This window comes from Pygocentrus nattereri, chromosome 7 (genome assembly GCF_015220715.1).
Source record: "Pygocentrus nattereri isolate fPygNat1 chromosome 7, fPygNat1.pri, whole genome shotgun sequence".
Lineage (NCBI taxonomy): Eukaryota > Metazoa > Chordata > Actinopteri > Characiformes > Serrasalmidae > Pygocentrus > Pygocentrus nattereri.
This window is the reverse complement of record NC_051217.1, coordinates 13,778,072-13,798,428: the sequence shown is the minus strand read 5'-3', so window position 1 is coordinate 13,798,428 and position 20,357 is coordinate 13,778,072. Positions and strand designations below refer to the sequence as shown.

At 38.9% G+C, this 20,357-nt stretch overlaps 2 protein-coding genes across 6 annotated transcripts in view; one reads left to right on the top strand and one right to left on the bottom strand.

Moving 5' to 3' along the window:
* The window catches only part of kiaa1549lb (KIAA1549-like b), an 89,871-nt gene extending 72,152 nt beyond the window's left edge, over window positions 1-17,719 (top strand). For 2 of the 3 annotated variants that reach the window (XM_037540066.1, XM_017708160.2), the window contains exons 17-22: window positions 2,960-3,092; window positions 8,344-8,730; window positions 9,820-9,917; window positions 10,177-10,322; window positions 12,060-12,211; window positions 15,653-17,719. In XM_037540066.1, the coding sequence (XP_037395963.1) occupies window positions 2,960-3,092; window positions 8,344-8,730; window positions 9,820-9,917; window positions 10,177-10,322; window positions 12,060-12,211; window positions 15,653-15,937 (1,201 nt within the window). In that variant the 3' untranslated portion in view covers window positions 15,938-17,719. Of the gene's footprint in view, window positions 1-2,959; window positions 3,093-8,343; window positions 8,731-9,819; window positions 9,918-10,176; window positions 10,323-12,059; window positions 12,212-15,174; window positions 15,250-15,652 lie in introns of all 3 variants that reach the window. The other variant, XM_017708328.2, reaches the window with a different exon arrangement.
* Window positions 17,720-17,840: 121 nt separating this feature from the next.
* Window positions 17,841-20,082, bottom strand: LOC108419995 (uncharacterized protein C11orf91 homolog). Of its 3 annotated transcripts, none has more exons than XM_037540069.1 (3): window positions 20,026-20,082; window positions 18,919-19,267; window positions 17,841-17,943 (listed from the first exon to the last, which is right to left on the bottom strand). In XM_037540069.1, the coding sequence occupies exons 2-3, from the start codon at window positions 19,262-19,264 to the stop codon at window positions 17,846-17,848; spliced, it is 444 nt and encodes a 147-aa protein (XP_037395966.1). In that variant the 5' UTR covers window positions 19,265-19,267; window positions 20,026-20,082; the 3' UTR covers window positions 17,841-17,845. The 3 variants fall into 3 exon arrangements, with proteins under 3 accessions (XP_037395966.1, XP_037395964.1, XP_017546298.1); XM_037540067.1 differs by having other exon boundaries at window positions 18,919-19,434; window positions 19,887-20,042; XM_017690809.2 differs by having other exon boundaries at window positions 19,887-20,042.
* Window positions 20,083-20,357: the final 275 nt, after the last annotated feature.

The following is a 20,357-nucleotide window of genomic DNA, read 5'->3' as shown; positions in this document are numbered from 1 at the left end:
ATATAAAATAGGGATTTTTGTGCTTGATGCTTGAAATTCTTAGCAGAAATTCAGTGAAGTTTCAGTTCATTTACTGAGCTTAAAATATTGAAATAAATAAATAAATAAAAATTATGCCATAAATATTGCACAAGCCACTTTTCATGTTTTGTTTCCCAAATATTTAGGATTTGCTTAAAAAGTGACCCAAACATGTAATTTGACCAAACATTTGCAAATATAGTATGTAAACAATAATAATATACACTTTTTTGTCAATATACATGTTATAGTATAGTAGTAGAGATATAAATGAAACATCACTGGATCAGTGTAAAATAAACTACATTTATGGTCAAACAAGTCTAAAAATGTAAACTCCAATACTTAACATTGGAGTTGACTTCTTGACTTCTCTTTTGTTTAATTTTCTGTGTTCATCAAAACCTAATTAATAATTCTTGACATAAGGCTTGGGACCTGGAGCCTGGACCTTTCCAGCCCAGGCATTCAGCAGTGTACTCAGGCTGTCCCTTTTGTTAACAACTCTCTGGACCATTGGCATAGGGCATTAAGCTTGGCTCTGCCCATTACTCTCCTCACAGAAGCCTGAAATTAGGCAAAGCTGGCTAAAATAGTTGCTGTCATGTTCACAGTTGGATCAGATTTCTGTCACTGACTGTACTGAGAGCCATTAGCTGACCCAGGACATTTGCTGTCCTTGCTTTGGCAATGTTATAACAGCGGAACGCTGGCCTTTTGTCTGGGTTTAATTGTTTGATTTGATTTCCGGAGCTGAGGATAAACTCTTCGGTTCTGTGTGTAATCATTAGTAATTGGCTCCTTGCACCATAGCGAGGGGCTCTTGTGGTCTGCTCCAGCCCTGTCAACCGATAAGAGGATTTGCCTAATTTGGACTCTCTTTTGAACCGCTTACACATATAAAACCTCAGTTTGTTTCAGCTTTGCTTGCCTTTTTGGTTTCAGAATTTTCTGTTTTTTATTTGAATGGTTGACATCAAAGAAAGCAGGATTGCTTTGTCTGGATCATCATTTCACTTAACACCTTTGGGATAAGTTGGATTAATGAAGCTGTATGGAATACTTTTGGAAAGATTCAGAGTGATGTTGCTCCACTGACCACGTTTTTACTCTCCCCTACACTTTGGGATGAGTTGGGGTGTTTGAGTGTTACCGAACGCCTTTGGGATGAGTTGGATTGATAAAGGAATATCCAGCAACTTTTGAATAAGTTGGATTGGTGACGCTCAGTTGAACAACTCTGGGAAGAATTGGAGTAATGATGTTCCACTAAAACCTTTGGAATATGTTGGATTGATAAAGGAATATCCAGCATTTTTTGGATGAATTGGATTGGTGAAGCAAAGTTGAACAAATCTGGGAAAGGTTGGAGTGAAGACACTCCACTGAACACTTTTGGGATGAGTAATGAAGCTCCACTGAATATCTTTTGAATGAGTTGGAATGATGAATCTGCATGGAACACCTTTGGAATGAGTTGGAATGATAATGCTTTACTGACCACCTTTTATTTTACCCAACACTTTGGGATAAGTTGGAGTGATCAGGCATCACTTTGAGATAAACTGGATTGATAAAGGAATATCAAACAGTTTTAGGATGATTGGGATTGGTGAAGCTCAGTTGAACAAATCTTGGAAGTTTTGGAGTGATGGCACTCTACTGAACAATTCTGGGATTACTTGGAGTAATGAAGGCCCAGTGAATACCTTGGGAAGAGTTGGAGTGAAAAATGTTCCACTGAACACTTTTGGGATGAGTTGGAGTGATGAATCTCCACTGAACACCTTTTAGGCTGCAGATAGGGGTATTCACAAAACAAAGTTTCTCAATTTGCCCAGATTACATTAACCTAAAGTTGAGCCTGTCCAATAGGGAAAGATTTGCTGGATAGTCCTCAACTTTGGGCTTAAGCTATCTGGCTAACTCAGAAATCCTGCTTTGTGAAAGACCCCCCTGGAATGACATTTGTGAGCCGAACCTAATCACCTAGTGTCAGTGCAAACCTCACTAATGCTCTTGTGACTGAACAGAATTCAATACTAGCAGCAGCGTTGCAGGGATCAACTCCCTATTAACACTCTTGTTATTGGAGGGCATGTTAGATAAGCAGGTGTCTGAATACTTTTGGACAGTAAGTAAAGAGTCTACAGAGGTGTTATATTGGGGGGCTGGAGGTTTGGTTACCAGCCTTGCGACTGGAAGGTCGCCGGCTTGGTCCCCTGACCTGACAGTACATGAATGAGGTGCCCATGAGCAAGGCACCTTACCCCTAACTGCCCCCTGGGTGCTGTGGATAGGGCTGTCCACTGTTCTGGGTGCTCACTGCCCCTTGGGTGTGTGTGTGTTCAGTAGTGTGTATGTGGTGTCTCACTGCATGGATGGGTTAGATTGGGGAGGTGAAAATTCCCTGCTGTGGGACTAATAAGAGTCACTTAATTGTAACCCTAATGTTGACAATCATCAATTGTTTTAGCACAGAACAGTTTCATGGATTGTACAGCTGTAATGTAGAATTCCACTCTGACTCTTCATGCATCTCTCACCTGTACTCTTGAGGATGTTGCTTTTGATCAATTTTTCCAGTGTGGCAGCGGGCCGTGCTGCTGTGTAATCTGCTTGCTACCTGGCTCACTGCACTAACAGAGGCCACTGATGAAGGCTGCCCACGCAGCACACTCATTATTTTTGTGCTTAATAAAGTATTTCTTATCAGGTCACACTGCTGCCCTATCTTTGTAAATCACCCCACGGAGCTCAGCCACGATGTGTAGTATATGTGTTTTGTGGTTTCGAATAAATTTATATTGTGGTTCTTCAAATGTCGCTCAAGATAAGAGCACAGGAGCAAACTAAACATGTAATGTGACTGGTAATTATGTCCCATGGTGCTTTTCCCAGCTTAGCAATTGTGTGTGTTGCTGTGCTGGATTTTCAGGCACTCTCAGGTGAGATATCCTGCATATCGCAGCAGGCAGTCCCTGAACAGCCCCAGCCCCGGCGGCACTGAGATGGACCTGCTGGTCATGAGAGAGAGGCCCAGGAAGGGTATCCGCAACAGTGGCTATGACGTGAGTATTCAGTACTGAAGTGTCCGTTTACCTCACAAATTGATTTGTGTTTTTGCACAGTGTCATTGTACAGAACCTTGTACAAAAAAGACTAATTTTATATGAGAATCAAAAACGACCTTTACATTAAAGGGTCATTCTCTCCTTAAACTTAAGTTCAGTTGTTATAATTTATGTATTCTGTATCACAGCGTTGTGTCTTTCAGCCTCTTTGGTTCAAAAGGATTCATGATTTTATATCATTTTCATATTGTTATTCATCAGTGTTCTTTCACTACATGACTCAGAATGCATAATGCAAATATACTCTCTGTATCTCTGTAGTGTCAACCAATCCTGACTGGTGGCCTAGCCACTTATATAGGCTAATTTGTACTATCAGGCACTAGAATTAGTCCTTTGCCTGGTGAAGTTAACCCACTTACCATGGCAACAGCCTCCATATGACATAAAAACTCATTCAACTCTGGTTTAAAATTCATCATTTATTGATTAATGTATTTCATGCAAACCACAGCTTGCAGTTTCGTCAAAAATTGTCAAAATGATTCAGCCGTTTTTAGTTATTTTCCACACTGTTATCTGAATAAGAAGATTCTGTTGCCAGAACAGGCCTAGCTAGAATTACCCATCCCAAAAATTCACCCCAGAGCAATTTGTAATTTTTTTAAATGGCTTTTCTTCAGTCATATGTCCCACTGTCAAGGTGTGATCAGAACTGGGTTTTCCTAGTCTCTAAACTGGAAAATCTCAGTCTAGAGACTGCTGCAGCGCACATGTATGATTCAAGTAAGACTATTTTTAACATGTTGTTATGGCTGTGTCCCTGTAATGTTTATATAATAATATTTTATTTTATCAAGTAAATCTGCACAATTTTTATTGGTCCATTCATCATGCAATGCTTAGATAATGTAAAGAATGTTTTCCATGAAATGTTCAAAAAAATTAAAAATGGATTCATAGGGTTGATATAAGTCGATATAACAGTAAAGCTATGCTCATTACTTCTTGATTTCTTTCTAATTAGCATTTTTGCATATTGTTGCTGTCCAAAAAAGGATCTCTAAAATGGAAACTTTACAGGAAAAGGCAAAAATGTTAATGTAAGTTGGTATACATTAAAAGGTTTCTGTACAATTCAGTCATTAAAATGTAAACAGAGTCATTCAAAGTGGTTTGATGTGAATTGGCTAACTATAGAGAAGCTTACAGACTCTGTTTATTATTCAGTGGTGGTGATAGAAACCAGGGGTCAGATTGTCTACAACATAAATACATTTACTAGAAAAACCACCAGTGACCCTACATGAGTCTTTTGATTCTTCTTATGTAATGTTGATCGTGATAAAACAGTGGTGAAAAACATTTTAAAAAACATTTTCTTTGGGGACTGTTTTGCCTTACAACCCCCTACAGGTACCCCTCCACTATGAATGGCTTTTAAAAATGTATGTCTGCGGTGAAATCCTTACTTTTTGTGAAAGGTGAAATCCTTACTATTTTACTAAAACTCATCAGACATCAAGCAGCACATTTGTAACCATATAATGTAATAACTGTCTGTGAAGTAGCTTTCAGAGGCATTCAACACTTTAGATGTCTAGTTCCTATCACCACCACTGTGAACAATTCTGCCTCTGTAAGTTTCTCTTACCACTTTGAATGACTGTTTACATCTTATCCACTTAATAATGCATACATTTTGAAAAATCGACACACACACACACACACACACACACACACACACACACACATATATATATATATATATATATATATATATATATATATATATATATATGTGTGTGTGTATGTATAGTGCAAATAATGGAGATACTACCTTTTTTGGGACATCAGTAAAACAGTATGCATTACACATTAATTTCATTCCAGTAGCACAGTCTAAGTAAAGACATTATAGTTTTTTGCAAAACCAAGTATCACATAATTAGCCCAGGGTTCTGACTATAGCATCACTATTCTACCAAAGGACATTATCAGAGATAACAGAAAACTAATTAATGTTTTGTGTGAGGAAACCTGAAGGATTTTTTTGGGCAGTTTGAATCTCTGTCTCTATGGAAACAGCAGCAGTCTTCTGGACGCTCTTTGATTACTGATGTGAGAGAGAAGAGCATAAAGAGATTTTACACACTTTACTTTAAAAACTTTACACACGACTTTCATTTTATTCACCCCATTTACAGCATGCATGCTAGTGGAGTACACTAATGTGCTGTAAATTATGCAAGAAGTTTGTGTTTTCTTTCACAGGAGACATCCTGCCACGCCCTTTGAATTTTTATTGTGTATTTTTATTATTTTTTACCTTGAAAAACAAGAAAAAACACCATTCTCTCAGCAGCGCAAGAGGCCATAGCTCTCCCAGCATGTCATAGTTGGGAAAATGGATGTGGCTCTGTTGGTCCGAGTGAGAATTCATTGCTGCTGATGCTCAAGCTTGGTCCTCTGCTTTATGGGGGACCTGATTTATGAGCCCCAGTGAGGTTTCCTCTCAGATGGGAAGTAGGACATGAGAGAGAGAGAGAGAGAGAGAGAGAGAGAGAGAGAGAGAGAGAGAGAGAGAGAGAGAGAGAGAGAGAAATAGGATATGAGTGGAGGTATGACGGGACAGAAGCAAATTCCATTGCAAAGGCCACTGGAAGGCAGAGAGGAATTCAAACGGACACATACATACAGTAGCCGCTGTGTGTAGTACCTGCTGGGCATCATTACTGGTCCAATCACCCGATCAGAGGACACACAACTATGGGTCAGGGGAGTCAGAAGACAGGCAAGTAATGAAGTTTTTGCAGTTTAACCCCTTAAATAGCGAGGACCCATCAGCAAGTTCCAACTTTTGTTTCAATTGAGGAATACCTCAGCTAGTATTTGTACTTCAAGAATAAGCCTCAGGATATAGTCCAGCATTTCAAAGCCAGCACACCCCAAGCAGAAGAAGGCATAAAATTGCTGTCCAAAAATGAACATAAATCTCCAAAATAATAACTTCGCAGGACAAAAAAACTTTCTGCCTTGATCGGTTGCCCCTGCTTGCCTGCCTTCTGGACCAGGTTGACCACAATGGTGGTTCCTGCAATCCAGTGTTGTGCAGAAAGCTTCACTGCATGCCACTCACCCTTGGATAATACTAGTGCCTGAGGGTTATTATGAGCCTGATACTTATTACGTAACTATTTACTCAGTAACATGGACAGTGTTTCACCAGCCTCACAATACACTGAGCTCTTTTCATTTTCATGCTAACATTATCATGATCGATATCTCACAGCAGTGACTGATGGTTATGGACTCAACTCTCAGCTTCACTGTCATTCACTGTTAACATTAATCCCTGGATTTCACTGGTAACAGTGACCAATTTTCATTTTAGGACTGTTTCTTACTTGTTACTCTGATAGGCCTCTAACAGTAGTCATCAGATATGCTTTTCCCTTTTCTTTATTCAATATAGTATATTAATTGTAAAATCTTATGTTCTATTCACATTGCTCCTGTTATTGTTTTGCTATTCTGTGTTGAACTAAGGAGGATGATTTCCTCTTCTGAGTCTGGTTCTTCTCAAGGTTTCTTCCTCCGTCTCTTAAGGAGTTGTTCCTTGTCACTGTCGCCCTTTCTCTGTTTTGGGGGCTCGGACCCAGATCTTCCGCAAAGCTGTTTTGTCACAGCACTTGTTAAAAAAAGCACTGTGTAAATAAACTTCAAGTTGAATGGACTTGATGTTCTCAACTTTTCATGTAAGCTAATGTAATAACATTTTATTCCAAGTAAATTGGAATTATTTTAACTGCTCCATTCATTATGAAATGTTCCTACAATGTAACAGGCAGCTACTGTGCTCAAAAGATATAGAAAAATAAATATAAAAAAAGGAGATTCATGGTTTTGATAAGACACCAACGATTGAGTCATGTGCAAAACTTTGTACCGTTGGTCAAATAACCTGTTTTGTTAATTTTCTAAGTGTAATGATAAGGCACCCTCTACAGGCATCATTTTAAACTACTGTAGCTTTAGACTATGTGTAGAGAGCTACTGTTAAAAAAACATTGCATGAATGACCCTCAGGAGTGGTTATAGCATCACTGGCTGCTGGGGCTATCCAGGGTTAGAGGGCCTAGTACCAGGACATTGCTGTATCTGAACAGCCTTGACTATTTTCCTGTAGTAGAGTTACTACACATTTCATTCTGTCTTCCCTCCTACTTATCAGTGTTATAATAACTGGTACCATGAAATGGGCTTTGGGGGATGGTTAGATATTGGGGATAGATGTTGGGGATGCAGTTATTACACCTTTCTCTTTGCACGAATGATTTTCAGTGCAGGTAACATTACACTGGTTTGTATATTAAGTAATGCAGGTACTGTATTTAGTTAATTTGGTAGCATCTCCATTTGTAAAGTTTAAATAACCTTGCTTCTTGGCTTGGCAAGGTGGCTGGCTTAATTTATCTTGGAGTGCACACATTGTTAGTCAAGTCATGCTGTGGCTGATGTTTGTCCCTGAACCCCTTTTAATAGGGTCAATTAGTGGCTTTAATCGTCTATGTAGGAGATTGAGAATGTTCACTTAAGCTGGCAGAGATCATCCTGATGACGTAATTCTTAAGTATCTATTTGTGACGCTATGTTGATTTTTTCTTTGTTGCTATTGATCCGTTCAGCTGAATGCTTTCAGTGGTGAACGGACTGCTGAATCTTACAGACTGTACCCGATTGTACCTTATTAACTTATTCAGTGAGCCTTAAAATGAACCCTTAGAAGTTGCAGGTGATAAAAAAAGCATGGTGTATTTTTTATTCATTATTTGTCATAGCACATTAAAACAAGTGGAAAAAAGAATGTCAAAAATGTTGACCCACACCTCTTGGTACTGAATGTAAATCATTTATGCTTGTAAGACAACGTAGACAACATATTTTATCAAGTTAAAAAGGTCAGCTAATCTGTTGGTGCAGAATGTAGAATCAGTTGTAAATGTAATTCATGATATAGTTCTGTATTTAAGCTGTATTTAACAGTATTAACTCTAGACATCTAAGGGTTAAAATAGTGGTCAGTAGTACAGATTTAGTACCAGGAAGACCTTGGTCATCTGGATCAAGTTATGTTAGATTTGGCTCGTGAGGTTTGTAAAAGGTCAGTTTGTGATTTGTGAACTTTTCATCATATGTACTTTGCTGTGCTGTTGCAGTTTACTGTGTGTTTGTGTCCATTTCTCAGACGGAGCCTGAGATCATCGAAGAGACTGACGTGGATCGAATGGCAGCTCGCCGCAACTACGGCTATGGACGGCAGGCCAAAGGTCACTCCGAGACGTCCACTCTGAGCTCACAGCCCTCTATAGACGAAGTCCGTCAGCAGATGCACCTTCTTTTAGAAGAGGCCTTTAGCCTGGCTTCTGCTGGCCATTCCACTTCCAGCAGACGGCGCCACTATCACCACCACCACCAACAGCACCAGCAGCTGGGCCCTTACAGCCCTGGGCCCCCTATACCCTACTCAGATGTGGTGACAAGTGCTCCGGGAACCATGAACCGTAGCCGAGGAGGCTTGCAGTGGGTTCCAGCATATGGACAGGACCTCTATCAGTGCAGTCTGACCAAACCGGTGAGCATGCAACACTTACATGGCCTAAATTACTTAACTTACAGAAAGTATTTACAATTATGCCAACTATTTCATCCAGTGCAGATGAAGGGTTCTTAAACTATGTTTTGAAGCTATTTTTATTTCGTTTAAATATAAAGGGCACATTAAGAGACTTATAGAGAGTAAAGGAGAAAAATCAGGGTTGGTGTGAATGAATGGGTTTATATAAAAGTGTACATATAAACAAGCACTGTGCAGAGTGTAATACTACATAAACAAACAGGCCTAAATATGTCAGGTAATACTACTAATAAATAATACTAATAATATCTTTAGGATATATTTCTGAGAAGATTATCTGCTTATTTAATGAAGGAGAAAGTCAAATGAAAATAAGTAAAAAAAGAAGAGTTTCCAAAACTGGACCTACACATTTATTAAAAGGTATAAAAGGTCTCTAAAACTGGACAAACATTTGTGGATGGAAAACATACACATTTGTTTGTCTTTCCTTCCACTTAGAATGTTATGTATTTGCAATCAAACAAATCAAACATAGAAGCTGCTCATTTTCACTGAACAATGGACTGGCCACCCCACAGTCCAGACCTTAAAGCTCAGAGTCTAGAGTCCAGAATGGGTTTGGAATTACTTGGATCATGAGAAACAGAAAATACAACCAACTTTTAAGGTGGACCTTTATAGGTGTTGAAAATCAGCCCATTTTTTTAATCATGGAAAGCAAATCTCCTGAAAAGAATGGAATTTGAGTTATAGGCAAAAACTGGACAGACTAAATACTGAGAAAATGTTATTATATTTAGCTGCTGAGGCTTCTGTGTATTTTTTGTTAAATATGTCTTCTGCTTTTTTTCTGATATTGTGAAATCAATAAATGTATGTCTGTTTTGACTGGAAATTAAATAAATGAAGGATGGTCTCTGCCTTTTATACAATGCTGAATATCTTCAGGCATTTTTTCAAAAATGTTCTTATATTGGTCCCTAAAGTTAGCGATGCTTCTGTTTTTTTCAGGAGCACTTGTCAATTCTTTGTATGTGCTGCTCCATTAGTTCTCTCACTTCCGATGAATATTTCACTGTCTAGACCTTCAGATTCACCCAGCTGCCAGAAATGGCCATGGGCTCTCCTCCTCCACCTATCCCCCCAAGAACAGGCCCACCTCCTGGGACCTCACTGCGAAGGCAAGAGCAATACATGCAAACTCAGAAACTCACTGACAGACATGTACAAAGGCCAAGCCTCTCTTTAACCACCAAAAGTATACCCTTAACACACGTTCTGTGAATATTTGCTAAATTCAGAGCGATTTGAGCGCTACGGTCATGAATAAGCTAATATAAGCATTAGTACTAACATGCTGGTCTGATTTTTGTTCTTAGTTTGCCATCTAGTGTTGAGTGTTAGGTGGTGCATTCTTGATGACATTTTCAATTTCTCCAGGTCCTCCTCCGATCTTGGCCCAAAGGCTCGAAGCTCTGAATCATCCGTGCCAGACATGCAGAGTCAGCACGACAATGCCCGCTATGTGCCAATCAGCAGAGCACCGCTCCCACCTGTCACCACAGAGCCTATACCCAATCACTCAGGTGTGTGCTTATGCTATGCTTGTAGGTGTGAATTCTGTTTTTGCATTCTACATGAAAATACAGTATTTAATGTTATCATGAGGAATTCTGTATAAAGTCCTCCAAGACATGATGGTGTACCTCAGGTTTATTATTGATGATTCTTAAAGATACCAGATTTTAAATTTTTTGTTTTACTGTAAATAAATTCTGTCTGTGAATTTGATGCAACTGCGTGCATGAATGAGTGCAGTTTACTTTTCTTCACTGTCTTTTAGGAAATTCTGTGCCAGGGCTTTCACTTCTCTATTATTGCCCTGAAATGACTTACCGTGACTTCAGACTGCTTTTATCCTTGACTCCTTAACACCCGCTTGAGCTTGTGAAGCTAACATTACATTACACATTAATGTATTGCTTCCAGTAATGGCTAAAAGGATATATTACTATAATTATGGTCGTGGAGTACCCCTCGCCTTGCATACTTTAGAGTTTTCTCTGCTGAACCACACTCTTAACAAAGTGCCACAATGGGTTTTTTAAGCAATGGCATGGAGGAACCACTTTTGTTTCTTTAAAGAACCATGTTTGAGAACCTTTTAAAGATTTGAAGAACCGTCACGTATGACTTTAGACTGTAATAATAAGTTTCCTCCCTAAAAATTAAAAATATAATGGAAATTCTTTTCACTTAAAAAAAACATTTGTTACCCTCATGCATCGCTTGCAAAAGTAGTTCTCCAAAAAACCATTCATTGAAAGTCTTTAGGGAACCAAAAGTGGTTCCTCAATCCCAGATAGCATGTGGATGTAGGCCATATCTGACAGAGACATGGCACTGCTGGCCCATGGTCAGCGCTGACAAACTGCATGTGAGCCAAATGTGGCTCATATTAAACCAAATCTTATTTGACCCACATGTGCCAAAAATAAAGAATTTCAGCAGAAATACGGCAGTGCTGCCCACCACTGACGGCGGCAAAATACATATTAAAAATGCTTGTATGGCCCCCATGTCTCAAAACGGATCTGAGCCACTTCTGGGCTACATTATGCAAAGAAAGTCATATCAGTTGTACCATAGCAAAAGACCTCCAGGACCAAAACCATTGATAAACTAAACTTCTTCATACATGAACAAATGAATAAGTATACTTTTGTGTCTGTGTAGAAACTAGAAATACTTTTATTTTGTATTTTTTCTATTTTAATACATATTACGTTTTTTCATTACAAATTAAATTGTGATCATAATAATTTGAGCGAAAAGTAGAATCTTTGAAATTTTAACATGAATTGTAGAATTTCTTGGTATTTGGTATGCCCCATTTTGTTTTAATGACAATGTAGTACACTCAAGTTGGCATGAACTGCACAAATTCATGAAATATAATAAGCAGATCAAATCCACCTGAGAGCTGTCTAAACACAAGCTTCAATGAAAGAGATGAGACTAAAAATAAGCCCTTAACATGGTCACTGTCACAAATCTGTTCAAAAAATTGTGAACAAAAAATGTAAAGACAACTACAACGAAAAAGAAATGTTGAAGATTCCATACTATTTCTAAGTCACTATTCAGTTTAAAGTTCCACACCTTTCTGTTGTTTATATCCAAGTTTTAATGGGGAAAAATTCCAGATTTTCAGTGTGGTCTCAGACTTTTGGACCCCACCGTTTGCTATATTATATACTGCCTAATGGCACAGTATAGTTAATGAAAGGCTTATCACTAAATGCTTTTCTTGTGTCCCTCAGGAAACCCTATTACTGCTGTATATGCCATTCCAGCCAGCAGGCCAGGATACACAGGCTACTTCATCTCAACACCCCCTTCATCCTACCACAGTCCCTCCTGGATGTCTTACCCACCGGAGCCGGAGGACGTGCCCTCACAGTGGGCAGATTCTGTAAGACCCCCTCGCACACCCCATGGCTTCAAGGATCCCCAATCCTGCTTCACATGGCTTAAGTCCAGCAACTGCTACTGCCTAGCAGTGCACAAAGATGCATTTGAGTTAGTTCTTACCAGTGTGGCATGTTTCTTCATATAATGTGCCTCATGCCTGTATGACTGTGTTGGTCCCCTGAGGTCAAAGAAGCTGTTTCATTGTCTGAAATCAACCACAAATGTCATATGGTTGTTTTACCTGTGCGAGGCATTGAAATAGTAATAATAATAATAATAATAATAATAATAATAATAATACATCTGTATTTATATAGAACGGTACAGGTAGGTACAAAATATCAAAGCACTTTACACTGGAACATAAGTAAATCACTGGAAAGAGAAAAGCACTACAAAGGAAAATAACAGCACAACTACAAACAGGAGAAAGTGAGCTCCACTACTCTAGGCACTCTAGCAAAACATGTAATATGGATTTCTAGTCATCTTGCATTCCTCATACTCTCTGGAACACTTCCAGAATTTAGGAGCTATATAAGAAAATGATCTTCCACCATCTGAGCTATAAGTGATCCTAGGAGTTCCCTACACTCAGGCAGATACGAAACTGTCACTAGGACAGTACCTTTCTCGTGGGGTAGGACCCTCAAGGGTACATCTCAGTACCTTTATTCAAGGAACATAACTACCATAATCCACTGAAATTATAATTCTACGATGTATTGACTCCAGACATCCCGTCTCGTCTCCAGGCTTTTGTTTTATTTTTCTGTTGTAAAACATTAGATTATGGAAAGGTACAAATACATACTTTTCACATGGAAAAAAACACTGTTGTACCTTTGAGGGAACATTTACATTGTTTGTACCTTGATGAACAAAAAATGTACCTCCATAGAACCTTTATTTCTAACAGAGTATAGGCTATAATCCTGCAACAGCTAGGCCATTTAAGGCAAAATTCCACATTTCAGAATATCTGTATAATTCTGTGGTTGAGATTCACACAAAGCCACTCCGAGTGGTTACAGAATCAGAGTTCTGTACAGTGGTGATGACAGTATTCAGGGGTCTCCATGTCTACAATGCAAATGTAGCCTTTTTATTTAATATCCAAACCAGCAGTGAACTTACAAGTGTCTTCTGAGGTTTTATTTGAAATGTTGATAATGGGAACATAGTGCTTAATCTGGAAAAAAGAGGTTTTCTTTTGGGACTGTTTTGCCTTATAAAGTCCTGCATGTACCTGTCTGCTGTGACTGACTCTTACTTGGGATTTATTCTTAGGTAAGAACAGAAGCTGCACACATTCCAGAGCACAGAGGTGCAGGCAATTCTTTGGTTTAAGAACACATCATGAATCTGATGTAGACATTTTCTTTGGACTGTTCTCAGAAATAAATTTTAATTTTAAAACCTTAATTGGTTAATAAGCCCTATTGACTCAGACATCAGGCAACATTTTCATTGCCATTTCAAGCAATAACTTTCTATAAAGGAGCTTTTAGAGGCTTTAAACCCTTCACACATCTGATTCCTATCACCACCACTATAAATCATTCTGACTTGGTAAAGTTCTCCACAATGGAAAATTTCACATCAGAGCAATCTTATAGAGTTTAGTTACACCTCAACCATTTAATTTTTCACAAATGTTGAAAAATTGGTGGATTTCACCTTTAAGAGCTCTGCATTACATAAGCAAGCCAAGGAAAACTGAATTAGACAGGAATATGCTCAAACTTTCTTTTCCTTGTAAACACACTGGGATTTTATTTCTTCCAAACTAGCTTATTTAGAGACAGCAGGACAATCGTTCAGTACTAAGTTATATTACTCCAATGTAGTAGTTAGCATGAACTAATTTCACAGCATTAACAATATCGTGTCTTATTTTGGATATTGATATGAATTGAATACATATTATTTAGTCAGTAACACCTTACACAAACTACATGAAGTATTCATGGTGTATTCAGCATAACGCTACAGTAACTATCCATTACAGTTGAATTAAAAACTCACTCAGAGTGTTTAGTGTATATTTACTGATACATGGAACATACATTCCTTATTTTCTGGGAATAAATACAATTTTTTCTACAGATATCCATATTGCCTGCATCATTAATCCCTTAGTAACATTCAAAAAAACAGTCATGACTGATACAAAAATGGTGCAAATGAATTACATTTCACACTCCTTTACATTACATCAAACTTTAGCTTACTGGCTTGCAGTTCATTTTTGAATCAAGCTCATTATGTGAAGCTCAGTAATGTAATATTTCCAGCTGGATATTGAGCCAATTTACTGTGGGGGAACATTTGGGCTAGGCACAGTTCGGATAACAGCATTTAGCTAGGTAATCTTGTTCTATATGAAGACCGCGACAGCCACAGGGATAATTTATTTCATAGAGGGGGCACATAGTTGGGGTAAAAGTAAGCAACACAGACAGCTTGTTGCTGCAATTATGGAGTAGGTAACTGCCAGCAGCTTAAATAGACTGCCGTTCCTCCAAGTGGCTATAATTGCGGTAGCTAAACAGGGTCCAGTGACATAATCTAAATAACTGCAGCCAAAGAACTTGAAAAAATTATATCATGGCAGAGCTACTCAGAAGGGGGGACCACCACAGTCACCACACCCCTATGTTAAAGCTTGGGACTCCCTGCTCTTCTTTAAAATAAAGCACATTTGGTAAGATCAAACTATAGATCTGGACTACAGCCTTGTGCATCATGACTGGTGGGTCACGCACGTCTCTGCATTTCTCCACATCGTCCACTTCTTAGGAGGCGGGGGTGGGTTGGGGGGCATTCTCTCGGGTCTGATACTACCCATGTGACCTGCCATTTTGCACAAGACTCCTTGTCAGTTTGGAATGTTCTTCTTATCCCTGTTATGTGTGTCTGCCTGTTTCAACCAAAATGCCTTCACACAGTGTCTTTTTGCAGAACCAGTGTCATTTAGAAACCATTTGCTGAACTGAATTTATCGCTGGCGTTGAGTGGATGCAACAAAATACTGGGGTAGTTGAGCACATTTCTTCAAATGAACATTTTCCCCCCTTTATTCGATCACAGTTTGACCTTTTTCAGTGTTTGTGATCTCATATTCTCATGGTCTATAACACAAATAACCCATTCAAACAGGGTTCAAACAGTCTGTTTGAATCAGATGTCATTTCTTATTGATCCTAAACCGTTCTTTTCATTTCATCTTCTTGTGAGTGTCGTGTCCGTGTGCTTGTGTGTATTCTTTCTCCCTCCTTTTTTTTTTTTTAACAAATTCAATTAAGAAATTTGGCATACAGCTATAAAGAGTGAGACTCTACAGAGTTCCACTGTTAGAACATTTCTTCATTTAGCAAAATGTCTGCTGTATCATTTTATACAGTGTTAATAAGCCTAATGTCAGTAATCTCTCTTCCAGGTGCCCTTGCCGGGCTATGCAGAAGCCTTTCCGCACCCACGTTACCCTCAAGGCAGTCCTCTTCTGTGGAAGCATAGCCAGGGCATGTCTTCTCAGGGGGCACCAGGGCAGCCCCCATCTCCATCCATTGCGGCGTCCCAGCAGAGCCTGACTGATCCAGGGGACCTGATCAGCCCCGACACCCCCCTCAGCAGCCTCTCCACATCGGCTCTGGTCAAGGCCATCCGTGATGAGGTGGCCAAGCTGGCTAAGAAGCAAGCTGACATGTTTGAGTTCCAGGTCTAGAGCTCCCTCTGGAGGCTGAGAGGACAAACTGCACACTCTTGTGCTCTTAAATGATCCAGGAACTTTCTAGGATCTTTGTTCGAAACGCCACCATTTTTGACTTTTGTACAGGCAGGATGCCATGTGCTCTGGTATTCCACTGGATACTTCTGCTCCTGCAACTTCAAGGTTTATGTGTTTCCTGAAAAGCCTGCTTGTTGTTTCTACTGCTGTGTTTCCCCTATTTTCACCTCTGTCAGTGTAGTTGAACATCAAGACAAAATGTTGATGATATTTTGGACAAAAGGCCCAGAATCATCAGCATCTCTATTATGATACCTCACTCAAATTCCATACTAGCAAGAGTGACGAAATGTTGAATTACAGTAATTATGAAAAGTATGCAAAATTACAGTACTATGACAAGATATTGTTATTTAACATTCAAGTTTTTTATGCTTCCGGTAGTAAAGACTCCATAATCCCTATCACTACATACTACAGGCTCGGGTGTGACAATGTTAAGTAAGTAAAAGCAGGGCATCTTTTCTGTTCAGACGTCTTACTTTCTAGCTAGGACATATTTAAAGCAAAATTTCTCAATCTGTTAATGAATAAATAATAAAGAAAATACATACAATACATAAGAAAATAATGCTAACTTTACAAAGTTTGAAATGTACAGAATCGTCCAAGTTATGCTCAATAAACATAAAAAAAACTTTTACATGTTTTTATTCATTCCCAAAATAGGTTTTTATTTAGGCATAAGGGCTTTCTTTTAATATTTAATATTGTATGTAAAATCGTCTATGCTAAAGAAGGGTTTTCTGTTTTGTTTCCATGTTTCTATACTGTTGAATGATTTTCACAGTAGTGTTCTTTCAGCGGTTTGTGAATGTGTTTTATGAAAGTCTCAAATTCAAAGAAATGATTGTATTGTAATTTTTACTAGTACTGTAAAAAAGCACTTTATCTTCAGTCATGTTGAGAAAGCTGTCAAGGTTGTTTAATACTGATGGACAATGTTTGTTTTTTGAGTTTATGACTGTTCTTTATATCTTTTAGCACAATCTGTGTACATTATGACATGAAAAGCTTGAGAGTGTTTTCTTTTTTCCTGATTTAAGTACTTAATACATGCTGAATGCTGATTTACCATAAGAATCACTTTAAACATCTGTGCTTTTTTGGTTTATTGTGTGACTTGTATTATTCCAAACAAGTACAGAAGTTGAATAAGGTTGGAGCGGAAGCTTCTATTGTCTTCATGGTGGAGGTTTCTTTTGCGTTAGTCATCCATCTATACATTTTATCCGTGTCCTAAGACTCTTACTCTAGTTCTCTGTGCATAAAGTGTGAGAAATGTGAGAATAGGATCAGAATGGTAAAGGCCTGTATAATATTAAAACCAAATGTTTGTATGTTGCCCCTGCCTGCCACCAAGTGTCCTGCACTTGTACCTTATGTCATTCCATTTTAGATCCTTTTATTGACACATGTATAAATTGTACTTTTTTTAAATATTTTTTTTCTCTAAGAGGTTCGATGCCAGACTGTTAGCTACAGGCAAAGTGACCAAACCAAGTTAATGGGAGCACTTGTAACTCAGAGTCTGGTACCCAGACTGCATTTATGAATGCTTCACTGTTGAGCATTTGCAAATAGATTAACATTATTGATTTTTCTTTTTCTCCCTTTCATTTTTTTGGCAGGTAAGAATTTGTGCATAACAGCCCACACCACACTACTGATTCTAACACTTAAATAAGAATCTAATAAAAGCAATGGCGAAGAAAACAATTTGTGTCTCTATCTATCTGTTAGATCTGTTTGACTGTTCTATCCATCTTTCAAGCAGTCTGTCTAACTCCATGCTGTAAATATCAGTGAAATAACTGACAGTGAATACAAAGTAGGCTACAAAAGCTATTTTATTTGTTTTTCCTTCTTCTCGTGAACTGACCGCTTCTCTTCAAGTCCCATCTGTTTCTCCTTTTCATACTGCACTGTGCTCAAGAAGCTGTCTACAGGAAAAAGTAGACAGAATGCATTATTTTTGAACTCATAGTCTGGTGACATATATATATATATATACACACACACACACACACACACACACAGATCAGGCATAATGACCACCTCCTTGTTTCTACACTCATTGTCCAATTTATCAGCTCCACTTACTATATAGGTGCACTTTATAGTTCTACAATTACAGACTGTAGTCCATCTGTTTCTCTGATACTCTGTTAGCCCCTTTTACCCTGTTCTTGGTGGTCAGGAACCCCATGGACCCTCAAAGAGCAGGTACTATTTGGGTGGTGGATCATTCTCAGCACTGCATTAACACTGACATGGTGGTGGTAAAAGGGTAAAAAGAGGCTAACAAAGTATGTATGTATGTATATATAAACACACGCACACACTCAAATGACATGTTCTGTTGATTTTTGGATTGAAAATACATTAACACATCATACATACAGGAAACAAATATGGCAATATATATGCCGTTTTTCTGCCATATATAATTCTTCTACACAAAATAACATTTTTCTACAAAATGTACTATATAAAAAGTGCCATAACTTTTGCACAAGCCACAGTTCATGTTTTTTTTCTTCAATATGTTAAATTTATCCAATAAACATTAATTGCACAGTGAATGTTCTCTGTAGAGGATGTAGTGACTTATTTTAACCTAGAAAATCAACCAGACATTTGAGTAGGGGGTCCCCAAACTTTTGCAAACTGTTGTATGTGTTATAGACATAGGCCTACAGGTGTGTCTCATATTACAGACACAGGCTCTATGGCTTGTAATATAGAGGTCAGCTCATACTGTAGCTACACGGGTCCACATTCTGTAATACACACATATACGACGTATTATACAAGGCCAGAGACATGGTGGTTATGCGGCTAACACAGGCGCCTCCGCTGAAAGAAAGGTTTGAGTACATGGCTTCAGTTATTACAATTATGTCACTATTCATTACATCTCCTGTCGTCGAACTCCTCTCCCAGCTGGTGAAGTAGCTCTATCTCCTTAAGTCGGATGTACAGCTCGCAGATGTCGTCCAGCTCACTCCACGGATCCGCGGCGTCTCCTAGCGGCGATGAGTAAAACTCGAGCGGCCGATATTCGGCCTCGAGCAGCCGGCTGGTTTCAGGCCACGGCCGCGGCTCAAATAGACTCAGATCGCTGCCGTGGTTCCAACACAGAGACCCCCAGATATCTTCCACTACGTGTGGGGTGTCATACAGCGATGGAAAGAAACCCATCAGGTGAATATTCATGTTGGGTTGACGATTTTTTCTGTCGTAGTGAAGCTTCAGTTTCATAAACTGCACATAAAACCAACGGAATCAAGATGTTGTCATGAGACTGTTTCATTTCAAATACGTTCGCTTCTCCGTCGTGTCGTAACAGCAGCTGTAAGATCGGACAGCACAACACTAGAGGGCGCCCGCGAGACAGTCCTCAATGAATGCGGGTGAATAGAGCTAAACGGCTAAAAACAAAACATGTTAATGTTACCCATTTATGTGGGACCTTTCGTTTTTGGAAAGCAATATTCCATCATAAATCACTATTATTCAGTTTTTGTACAGGAAAAATGTTTGGGGCAGTAGGACACCAGCATTACAGCTAATGAGCGCTGACTGCTTGGTGCACTGATCAGCTCATTAGAGAGTAAAGTGGTTAAAGTAAAGCAGAGTAAAGTAAAGCAGAGTAAAGTAAAGCAGAGTTGTGTTGGCATTCTAGTCCTTCACGAGTCAAAGCAATTGGCTCAGCTCACTCTTTCAGGTGCAAGACGGCGCTTGACTAGCAGCATCATTATTTATTGCCAATTGTGGCCACGTCAGCAATATTAACCACTATTTAACGTATTATTTCATTTCCATAAAACTTCAATCTAACTACTAATTAACTAACCAATAAAAAGTGCATCATGTTCATTACCTTACAAATGAAAAAGTCTGTTGTTGATTTGAATTTCAAGATGAAGGGATCAAAAGATACACAGACAAGCAAAAAGCTGGCAGATCCATCAACCAGTCATCAACAAATACGGACAGGTAAAATAACCTATATGGCACACCTGGAAGCACAGCCAAGAATTACAGCAAAACCACCAAGAACAACTTCAGTAACACAAGAAGCAGCGGTTTGAGGATTAATGAAGGGAGCCAGAAAGTACCAAGGAAAACCAGGAGGGGGTCCTGGGAACAAGCCCACAGGGCTGTCTTGTTCAGACTGCCAGCGTAAATCCAACTACTGACATATCCACATTGTATCCAGATTGATTTTCAATAGTCTGGGCAGAAAAAAAAATTGGAGATGATTTGAAATTCCATTTTTTCCCGGAGGGTCTAAGCTCCTTTTGGGTCACTCACAAGCTACGACAACGTCAAACCCAGAATGAAGAAGGCG